Here is a 12,458-nt window from a genome sequence, read left to right on the forward strand (position 1 = left end):
TTCTTTGAAAAATTCTTTAATAATGTTCCCGAAAAAATATTCTTTAATAAATCCACGCCTTGTATAGTCCCCGAAAAAATATTCTTTAATAAATCCACGCCTTGTATAGTCCCCGAAAAAATATTCTTTAATAAATCCACGCCTTGTATAGTCCCCGAAAAAAATATTCTTTAATAAATCCACGCCTTGTATAGTCCCCGAAAAAATATTCTTTAATAAATCCACGCCTTGTATAGTCCCCGAAAAAATATTCTTTAATAAATCCACGCCTTGTATAGTCCCCGAAAAAATATTCTTTAATAAATCCACGCCTTGTATAGTCCCCGAAAAAATATTCTTTAATAAATCCACGCCTTGTATAGTCCCCGAAAAAATATTCTTTAATAAATCCACGCCTTGTATAGTCCCCGAAAAAATATTCTTTAATAAATCCACGCCTTGTATAGTCCCCGAAAAAATATTCTTTAATAAATCCACGCCTTGTATAGTCCCCGAAAAAATATTCTTTAATAAATCCACGCCTTGTATAGTCCCCGAAAAAATATTCTTTAATAAATCCACGCCTTGTATAGTCCCCGAAAAAATATTCTTTAAAAAATCCACGCCTTGTATAGTCCCCGAAAAAATATTCTTTAAAAAATCCACGCCTTGTATAGTCCCCGAAAAAATATTCTTTAAAAAATCCACGCCTTGTATAGTCCCCGAAAAAATATTCTTTAAAAAATCCACGCCTTGTATAGTCCCCGAAAAAATATTCTTTAATAAATCCACGCCTTGTATAGACCCCGAAAAAAATATTATTTAATAAATCCACGCCTTGTATAGACGTTGAAAAAGTATTCTTTAATAAATCCACGCCTTGTATAGACCCCGAAAAAAATATTATTTAATAAATCCACGCCTTGTATAGACGTTGAAAAAGTATTCTTTAATAAATCCACGCCTTGTATAGACCTTGAAAAAATATTCTTTAATAAATCCACGCCTTGTATAGACCTTGAAAAAATATTCTTTAATAAATCCACGCCTTGTATAGACCTTGAAAAAAATATTCTTTAATAAATCCACGCCTTGTATAGACCCTGAAAAATATTATTTAATAAATCCACGCCTTGTATAGACCTTGAAAAAATATTCTTTAATAAATCCACGCCTTGTATAGACCTTGAAAAAATATTCTTTAATAAAATATTCATGGATAGGCCTTGGGTAGGCCTTGAAAAAATATTCTTTAATAAAATTATTCTTTAAAAAATCCACGCCTTGTATAGACCCCGAAAAAATATTCTTTAAAAAATCCACGCCTTGTATAGACCCCGAAAAAAATATTCTTTAAAAAAAACACGCCTTGTAAAGACCCCGAAAAAATATTCTTTAAAAAATCCACGCCTTGTATAGACCCCGAAAAAATATTCTTTAAAAAATCCACGCCTTGTATGGACCCCGAAAAAATATTATTTAAAAAATCCACGCCTTGTATAGACCTTGAAAAAATATTCTTTAAAAAATCCACGCCTTGTATAGACCTTGAAAAAATATTCTTTAAAAAATCCACGCCTTGTATAGACCTTGAAAAAATATTCTTTAAAAAATCCACGCCTTGTATAGACCTTGAAAAAATATTCTTTAAAAAATCCACGCCTTGTATAGACCTTGAAAAAATATTCTTTAATAAATCCACGCCTTGTATAGACCCTTGAAAAAATATTCTTTAATAAATCCACGCCTTGTATAGACCCTTGAAAAAATATTCTTTAATAAATCCACGCCTCAGTTGGCCCTTGAAAAATATTCTTTAATAAATCCACGCCTTGTTGATGGTTCCGAAAAATATTCTTTAATAAATCCACGCCTTGTATAGACCTTGAAAAAATATTCTTTAATAAATCCACGCCTTGTATAGACCTTGAAAAAATATTCTTTAATAAATCCACGCCTTGTATAGACCTTGAAAAAATATTCTTTAATAAATCCACGCCTTGTATAGACCCTTGAAAAATTAACCTTTAATAAATCCACGCCTTGTATAGCCCTTGAAAAAAATATTCTTTAAAAAATCCACGCCTTGGATAGACCTTGAAAAAATATTCTTTAAAAAATCCACGCCTTGGATAGACCTTGAAAAATATTCTTTAATAAATCCACGCCTCAGTTGGCCCTTGAAAAATATTCTTTAATAAATCCACGCCTTTAATAAATCCACGCCTTGTATGGCCCTTGAAAAAAGTATTCTTTAATAAATCCACGCCTTGTATGGCCCTTGAAAAAAATTCTTTAATAAATCCACGCCTCAGTTGGCCCTTGAAAAATATTCTTTAATAAATCCACGCCTCAGTTGGACCTTGAAAAATATTCTTTAATAAATCCACGCCTCAGTTGGCCCTTGAAAAATATTCTTTAATAAATCCACGCCTCAGTTGGCCCTTGAAAAATATTCTTTAATAAATCCACGCCTCAGTTGGACCTTGAAAAATATTCTTTAATAAATCCACGCCTCAGTTGGCCCTTGAAAAATATTCTTTAATAAATCCACGCCTCAGTTGGCCCTTGAAAAATATTCTTTAATAAATCCACTTGAAAAATATTCTTTAATAAATCCACGCCTTGTATAGAGAAAAATATTCTTGTAAAAATATTCTTTAATAAATCCACGCCCTGTATAGACCTGAAAAAATATTCGTTAATAAATCCACGCCCTGTATAGACCTTGAAAAATATTCTTTAATAAATCCACGCCTTGTATAGACCTGAAAAAATATTCTTTAATAAATCCACGCCTTGTATAGACCCCGAAAAAAATATTCTTTAAAAAATCCACGCCTTGTATAGACCCCGAAAAAATATTCTTTAAAAAATCCACGCCTTGTATAGACCCCGAAAAAATATTCTTTAATAAATCCACGCCTTGTATAGACCCCAAACATATATTCTTTAATAAATCCACGCCTTGTATAGACCTTGAAAAAATATTCTTTAATAAATCCACGCCTTGTATAGACCTTGAAAAAATATTCTTTAAAAAATCCACGCCTTGTATAGACCTTGAAAAAATATTCTTTAAAAAATCCACGCCTTGTATAGACCTTGAAAAAATATTCTTTAATAAATCCACGCCTTGTATAGACCCCGAAAAAATATTCTTTAATAAATCCACGCCTTGTATAGACCCCAAGCATATATTCTTTAATAAATCCACGCCTTGTATAGACCTTGAAAAATATTCTTTAATAAATCCACGCCTCAGTTGGCCCTTGAATAATATTCTTTAATAAATCCACGCCTTGTATAGACCTTGAAAAAATATTCTTTAATAAATCCACGCCTTGTATAGACCCCGAAAAAAATATTCTTTAATAAATCCACGCCTTATATAGGACCTGAAAAATATTCTTTAATAAACCCACGCCTTGTATTGGTCCTTAAAAAAATATTCTTTAATAAATCCACGCCTTGTATAGATCCCGAAAAAATATTCTTTAATAAACCCACGCCTTGTATAGACCCTGGAAAAAGTATTCTTTAATAAATGCACGCCTTGTATAGACCCCGAAAAATATATTCTTTAATAAATCCACGCCTTGTATAAACCCTGAAAAAATATTCTTTAAAAATGTTTCTCTCTTTTTCAGCTCTTCTCCCAAGATTTATATGCTATGCGAGTTCAAGAATCAGGAGAAAGTGGTCAGGATTCCAGGTAAGTTGGAATTCACATTTCTATCACATTCCATTCGGCATATTTTTTAATATAAACATTTTCCATTTGTATATCTCATATGAAAATACCATCTCCCACATCCCATATTAAATTCATTTAAATTTGTATTCCAAATATTGACAAAATTAATTGGAAAACTTCTCCAGAATTTTGTCATGGCCTTGAATTACCAATTAAAGAAATTATATTCCCACAATCATCATCATCGGCTTTCTTTCTTCGTTTGTAATTCTAGACAAAAAGTTAGCGCAGCGATTTAAAATTCAAGGCGACAAGTCATACTTTCCAATTATACTCAAATAATAAAATGAAATCATTCATCCTTCCACCACCACCATGGAAAGGAGAATTTCGGAATTCGAAAGAAATAGTTTGACTGCAATCGTGAGCCATCGAATGTAATCGAACAAAAATATTTCAACAAAATTCGTCTGATTGTAAAACGATTACATGGCACAAAAGGACAGAGTCACTTTGCTCAGACATTTTCGTAGTTGGATGGAAGGGTTGCCAAATAAGGATTAAAATGAATAATTTCTTTATTTATTTTTTTTTTAATTCACACCTTTTTTGATCGTAGAAAAATAAAATCCATCCCTTCCAAAGTCCTTGAAAAAATGTTTTTATTATCGGTCCATTTTTGAAATCTGACCAATTAAAAAAAAAAAAAATAATAATACCCACAGAGGAATCTCTTCATTTAAATCACAGTTAGAATGAAAGTGCCGAAAACTAACTTCAAATATTTGCCAATAACTTTGAAAATTCATTATCAGTATTGTGTATGCGAAGAAGAAGACACTTAGGTTGTGCTTTGAGGGAATGGCCAATTACAATTACTTTAAGAATTTTGTTAATAACTTTTTTTTGTTGCCTACAAAACTTTTGAAAATGAAACGAACGAATGACGTGGACAAAGTCAATGAACATTGAACAAATCCGAACAAGAAAGGCAATGACTAACCAGAAACAGAGTTACAACAACTTGTAAATGTTTCATCTTTCTCTTTTTTGTTTCTTTATTGGTGTTAGTGGCTACTTTCAAAAAGATGTTAACAATGAAAGAAACAATATTGCAAGTGACTTGAAGTTTTATAATTTTTTCCTCCGTCCACAGAGAGCAAATAACGAGTTGAAGTTCCATCAAATTGATGGAATAGTTATTTGCACAAATCAAGTGGAGGCGAATTGATTTTGGGGGAAATTGAAAATTAAATGGAAAAGAAAAACGTTAAGATGATGTTTAAAGAGACTGAGGACTTTATGGAATATTTTTATACCCTCCACCATAGTATGGAGGGTATATTAGTTTTGTTTTTCCGTTTGTAACGCATCGAAATAATCATTTCCGACCATATAAAGTATATATATTCTTGATCAGCGTAAAATTCTATGACGATCTAAGCATGTCCGTCTGTCCGTCTGTCTGTCTGTCTGTTGTAATCACTCTAGCGTCTAAACGAATTGAGATAGATTGTCAAAATTTTGTCTGCAGGCAGGTCAAGTTCGACGTTTAGGCATAGCTCCCATATAAGGGTACCCCCAAATTTTCCGTATTTTGGGGTTCTTGAGCGCGTTTTTCAACCGAATTCGCTGAAATTTGGTATATTGAGTCGCTATTGGGTTCTCAATTTCTCTACAAAAAATTATGCATATAGGTCCATTTTTTCTGGTAGCCCCCATATAACGGTACCCTCTAATTTTCAGTATTTTGGGGGTTTTAATCGTAGTTTTCACCCGAATTGGCTGTAATTTAGTACTTTGAGTTCTTATTGGGTAGCAAATCTCTCCACTAAAAATTATAAACATAGGTCCATTTTTTCTGGTAGTCCCCATATAAGGGTACCCCCAAATGTCGGTATTTTGGGGTTCTTGAGCGAGTTTGTCAAGCGAATTCGCTGAAATATGGCACATTTGGTTCTTATTGGGTTCCAAATATCTCCATCAAAAATTATAAATATAGGTCCAATTTTTCTGGTAGCCCCCATACAAGGGTACCCCCCAAATGTCGGTATTTTGGGGTTCTTGAGCGCGTTTTTCAACCGAATTCGCTGAAATTTGGTACATTTGGTTCTTATTGAGTTCCAAATATCTCCACCAAAAATTATAAATATAGGTCCAATTTTTCTGGTAGCCCCCATATAAGGGTACCCCCAATTTTCGCTATTTTTAGGTTCTTGAGCACGTTTTTCAACCGAATTCGCTGAAATTTTGTATTTTGTAGTCGTTTATGGTAAAAAATTTCCCTACAAAAAATTATTAACATGCAGCCCCTTTTTGGGGTAGTCCCCATTTAACCCCCTTTTTTATATTAAAATAGTTATGGAATTTGTTCCGCTTTTGGGTTTGGTTCTAAGACTCTGTTGTAACTATATCACCTGTGGAGGATATCGAGAGAAACGTAACGTAAGGTTCGATAACGAACTATATATGAACTATAACCCGTATTTAAATCTAGCCCCTGTGTGGGAGGTACCAGAAGGAGTGGACCGATATTCCCCATCTTCGAATTTGAACTAAGTTTGGAAGAAATGAAAAGATTGGCAAAGTTTGGATGAAATATAAATTTTCTCACCCTCCTTAGCCATAAGGCTGAGGGTATAATTATCCATTAAAAATTTCTGAAATTTGTATTATAGTTTACATAGAAATGTCGGTATAGGTCCACTTTTTGGTATGTTCCCTATATTTTCATTTCTAGTACCTGTCAGTATATCTATGGTGGAGGGTATCCAAAGTTCGGCCCGGCCAAACTTAACGCTTATTCACTTGTTTTGTTATAATTTTGTGGTTAAAAATCGGACAAACCTCCTATTTTTAGAAGTACACGATTGCAGAGACATACTAATTAAATAATGAGTTCTTGACAAAGGGTCCTGGGAGAATTAAATTGTTGTACCATGATAGAGATCCTTCTCCTACATTGTCGATTGGTCACGATTTTTCAGAGATTTTATTGTGGTCCCTTGGATTCTACCTTCACCAAAAAAATGGAGGGTATATTTGTTGTTGTCATAGCAACATCTAGAAATATTCATATTGATCCATTTCCTAAACCAAGTGGAAAAACGCTGACAGTCTTTAGGGACCGCAGTTGGCAAAAAATACATTATATGTTCCTCTTTCGGAATATCGCTAATATAAAGACACCTTGCGATTTTTGAATATTTTTAAGGTAAATACCATATTTATCGGTTTCCCTATAGTAATAAATCAGGGGAATAATTAAAATACAACATAGTATTCTATACCTAAATTATATATGAAAATTTGCATCCGTGAAAAGTATAGTGTCTATTTAAGTTCGGTGAAAGATATTTTTTTGGATTGGAGTTTCTAAACAAGGCTCAGGTAGGGTATTCCATTTATAGAAGATTTGCGATAGGTCTTCAGACATTATATTTATAGAAAACCTGCCACATTTCGACCTTCTATTCTTCACCAAGTAAGGAGTTTATGCCTTTTTAGAGCGAAAGATCATGCACGTAATGTTCTTATTTATTCTTATTTAGATGAGCAATGAAAATAAAATCCAGATTGAAACCACATTTTCAAAGGTCGTTACTTGATATGTTGTATTTATATCGAATTTTGTTGCGAAATTGCATTTGCGAAATTAATTTAACCGTGTCAAGGTTCAGACATTTGTCATCACACCAGAATATCCCGTTTTCAGTGCAGATTTTCCTTGTAGTGGCGGACATTTTTCCATATAATCTACAATATTATCTTCCATGGTATACAACTGTTTATTGTGCAACTTTGAAAGTTAAGGAGATGGAGATTCTGGTGTTCTATTATAAGAACTTCGGCAATTACGTTATGACCTTCTATGAGAACATCTGTTATGATAAAAATTTCTAACATGGTCTTCTATGATAATTTTGTAATAGCAGGACCTATATTCTTCTATAATAAGTAGAAATGTCATCAAATTCGGCCAGGCGGACTTTTTATACCATACACCACGTGAGGTGCATTTAAAATTCCTTTGGTCGATCGGGACATTTATATAGGGTCTATGTTATGATGTTATGTGGTACTAGGTTGTTCAAGTTATACAGCCTCGTTGGTTGAAAAAATGCGGCTAAACTCTTCAAAATACCGAAAATGGGATGGTACCGTCCTATGGAAGCTATACTAAACCGTAAACCTACATAGCTAATTTTTGGTAGGAGAATTTTACACAAAATTGGTGTACAATTTTATGGGGGCTACCCGGAAATTTGGGTCACTATTGATCATTTTTGGTAGGGCGATTTTCTACTCAATGAGAACCCTAAATATTAAATTACAGATAATATGGTTGAAGCAAATGTCCAAGCTTCACAAGAGCACACATGCTCAAGCTCCACAAAAGACCGATCATTGGGGTGTAGCGTTATATGGGGGCTTCCCTAAAAGGTGGGCCAATATAGATATTTTTAGTTGGTAGTTTAACTACCGTACCACAAACCGAAACAACTATTTACAACCAATTAGGTAGAACACGTGCCCTAAAATATCGAATATTGGAAAGTACCGTTGCTACCCCGAAACAAGAGCCAATATTTATAATTTTTCGTACGCAGATCTCATAACCAACGTGAACGCATAATACCAATTTACAGCAGATTTGGTTGGAAAAAGTGTCTAAAGACCCCCCCCCCCCACCAAAAAAAAAAAAAAAAACAGTGAGCGGAGCAGTGGGACGGGGCCGACCATATGATACCCTACACAACTACCACGAAAAGCACACTTTGGGCGGTTCTATATTCTGAGCCTGGGCAATATTTCGTGATATATGCACCCCTTTTTACGGATTATAGATCAACAACTCCTCTTAATAAGTCTTGCATATTTTCCAACTGTTTTTTTCTTGTGAATTTTTACGCAATAAAATAAAAAATTGGTTACTTTAGGTTTTGGTTGATTTTATCCCTCGGAAAATTGACCGATCATCATCTAAACAGCCGCTCTAAGTATTTGGTCAGATCCCTTTCACCTTGTAAAATATGTGATGTTCTGCATATAATAATTGCCTCTAGAGCGACTAGAAAATCTGACAAAATTAAAGTTTTCCGTTCATTGCACCCCCTGAATGAAATCTCAACTTCCCCGAAAACTATAGGCGTCGTCCTTGACCATAATCGGAACTTCATGTACAATTTCAAAGCGATCAGCGCGACATTTCCGTCATCCAATGGAGTAATAGTAGTAATATGCACATAGTCACCTTTACGTAATTACGTATAACTCCCACATCAGAGTACATACAGCCATATAATTGGTATCAATTTGAAGGTCAACAACTCATCTTGGACAAACTATCAACATCTCGAGTATATGTCCTTCAGGAGCAAGTATATACGCCCCAGAAATTTTGTAATTTTTCACACAAAAGTCAGGGTCCATTTGACCCGCTAAATATTGACCGATCTTTATCAAAACAGGCATGCATATTCTTAGGCCCGATCCCCTTCTCCATGTAAAATTTCACGATGTTCGGACCATAACTGCGGCCTCTGGAGCGGCCAGAAAAACTGACAAAAATTTAGTATTTGGTCCATTTCATCCCCATATATTATTCGATCTTTACCAAAAACAATAGGGGTCTTCATTGGCCAGAACCCATCCTACATGCAAATTATAATGGACAAACGGACGGACGGACGGACACACATGTCTAGATCGACTCAGCTAGTCGAGGTATGACGATCGGTATACTTAAAGGTGGGTGTAGGACCAATATTTCGCGGCGTTACAAACTTTTGGGGCTGCACAAAGCTATAATACCCTGACAACATAGTTGTGTAGGGTATAAAAAAATCGAATAATATGGGGACTAACCTAAAAACTGTGCCAATATTTATCATTTCATCAATACACAATTTCAAAACTCTATCTAAAATATTGTGATATCAATCGTGATTTCAAGAGACAGACGTAAAATTTTATTCCGATCAAGAATATCTATACTTTATGGGGTCTCCGGTGAATACTTCGATGTGTTGCAAACGGAATAGCAAATTTAAAATACGCTCTACTTTATGACGGAGGGTATAAAAAGACATACTACTTTCTCCTTTTGATATTATATAAGACTTTTTTTGTAGACACCCTCTCGGGGTTTTTGTTGTCTCACAATCCACTCTCTGCTGCTCATTGGAAACATTTTTTAAACATCCTAGTCTATAGCTCTGCTGGCCCTTATAAAAAAGTATTTTAAACATCCACGCCTAAAGCTCTGCTGGTCCTTGGAAAAAGTTATTTTAAAAATCCACGCCAATAGCTCTGCTTCTCGTTGGAAAAAAATATTTTAAAAATTTAAGCCTGTAGCTCTGCTGGTTCTTCGAAAAAGTTTTTTTTTTTTTAAATTGAACGTCAGTAGCTCTGTTGGTCCTTCCAAAAAATTATTTTAAAAATCCACGCCTATGGCTCTGACATATTTTTATTTTTTTAGTCCTTCGAAATTATTAACTTATAAATCCCCACTTATTGCTAGGGTAATCCTTCAAAATGTGTTTTAATACACCTCTAGATCGGATAGTCCTTTTAAAAATTCACACCTATAGCTTCGGTAGCTCTTGCAGAAAATTGCCGATTCCTAGACATCCTCTTGGGGTTCTAGCTATCTGACAAGTCTTTTATGTATCTGAGATATGTTATTAGTATTGAAAATACATTTTCGAAGAAATTCTACATATCAAAACCTCTCATCCTTTTATAAGGCTTTCATAAGGACTACATATAAAACAGACCGGACAGATCTCTATTATTCTTCCACAAGTTTCTTATATATTAGTGCATTTTTGGGACAGCGTTTATTTAAAAACTATTTTTTTCAATTGGGCGGAAGTGCTACTTGACAAAAATGGTTTTTTTGTCCACCTTCTGCCGAATACCCTCTGTAGCATCGATTTGGTAACCATTGTAAAAGGAAAGGAATGGGAGGCTTTCCAAAAATGTCGAGCTTATGTATAAGCTTATATTCCATAAAACGGGAAAACCCCGAGTTTAAATATCGAAATCACATTTCCCATCGAATTGCCATATCGGTTTATATATGGATTATATCGTATTTTGTTTTATTTAAAAGTATTCCTCGTCTCTTATATTTGTAATGATTAATGATCCTTTGACATGTTACATAGGCCTCACAAAGGTTCGTCTTTGTTCATCCACACACAAAATATTTAACAAGCCAAACACATTCTATATGGACAACAAAAACAGCAATAACCTATATTTTATTGCGAAGTCTAATTAGATTGATGATGACTAATGAAAATCTCACTTAAAGTGGTTAGGTCATGACACTTGGTGAGAGATTTCCAATGAAAATCTCCGTTATAGACAACACAAGAAGAAAAAAAAGGATAATAAGAAATGATGAAAGTGAAAAAAAACAAAACAAAAATATGCTAACACACGCATTGGGAAATAGAGAAAAGTTTATGGCCGCAACACGCACAAAAGTCGTCAAAATAAAATAAACTTTTTTCGTTTTTGCTTATTTCTCGTTTTGGTTTGTTTTGTGTTTTAACATTTGTTTTTGCTTGTCCATCATAATTTTTTGTTTTATTTCTTTATTGCGGTTTTTACTATTTGCTATTTGTTGTTTTAGGTTTTTTTTTTTGTTTTATGTTGTTGTTGCCGCTGTTGTTATGTGGAGATTTTCTACGCCATTACAAATGTCAGTCATTTAATAGCGTCTTTCAAATAATTGATGATGTTCGAACAGATGTTAAATTTTACGCAATGAGATGTAGAGAACATAGAGCGGAAGTTTTTGTGAAGTATGAGTTCAAAGGTCGTAAGACATTCTCACATACAATTTTTTTAAATTCTAAAAAAAACATTGGAAGGTCTTGCAAAATTCTATAGGCTTTGAAAGAAAACCTTCAAGCCTATCGTTCTGATAGTTATTTAAAAATCCACGCCTATGGATGTAATAGTATTTGGAAAAATTATCTAAAAATCATCCATAGGTTTTGAAATCCTTGACTTTTTTTTTTAAATCCTATAGCTGTCTGGTATTTGGAAAAGTATTTTAAAAGTCATTACAAAAAAATATTTTAAAAATCCAGCCCTATGAATCCGATAGTCCTTAGAAATTTTTTTTTTTTAAAAATCCACACCTACGGCTCTGATAGTCCTTGGAAATTATTTAAAAATCTACACATCTGATAGTCTTTTGAAAAAATCTTTACGGAAAATAGGTCTATGACTCTGAGAGCCCTTGGAAAAAAATTATTTAAAAAATCGACGCCTATGGCTCTTATAGTGCTTGAAAAAATCTTTTAAAAATCGTCACATAGAGCTCGGATAAATCACCGCCTATAGCCCTTATAATTCCTTAGATAAAATTATTTAAAAAATCCACGCTTCTGGCTCTGATGGTCTTTCGAAAAAACGTTTTAAAAATCTACGCATATAGTCCAGATAGTCCTTGGAAAAAATAACATAAAAATCCACACCTAACGCTTTGATAGTCCTTGGAAAATTTCTTTTACAAATCTACGTCTATAGAACCGTTAGTCCTTGGACAAAATTTTTTTAAAAATCCAGCCATATAGATCTGTTTTTCCTTGGAAAAAGGTTTAAAAAATTTACGCTTGTGGCACTCTCTTAAACATCCACGACTATAGACCTCATAGTCACGCGAAAAAACATTTTAAAAATCTTCACCTAATTCTCAGATAGTCCTTGAAAAAAACAATTTTAAAAATCCACGCCTATAGATCTGATAGGAAAAAACTGT

The 12,458-nt window shown here is 33.7% G+C and overlaps 1 protein-coding gene across 1 annotated transcript in view; it reads left to right on the forward strand.

The window, feature by feature from the left end:
- Nucleotides 1–12,458, forward strand: part of LOC133321867 (nitric oxide synthase) — an 84,152-nt gene that overhangs the window by 43,441 nt on the left and 28,253 nt on the right. The window contains exon 9 of the mRNA XM_061530944.1: nucleotides 3,630–3,694. Coding sequence (XP_061386928.1) covers nucleotides 3,630–3,694 — 65 coding nt within the window. The remainder of the gene's footprint in view (nucleotides 1–3,629; nucleotides 3,695–12,458) is intronic.

This window comes from Musca vetustissima, unplaced genomic scaffold (assembly GCF_032173495.1).
Source record: "Musca vetustissima isolate MV318-11 ecotype Yass unplaced genomic scaffold, APGP_CSIRO_Mvet_v1 utg22312, whole genome shotgun sequence".
Taxonomy (NCBI): Eukaryota; Metazoa; Arthropoda; class Insecta; order Diptera; family Muscidae; genus Musca; species Musca vetustissima.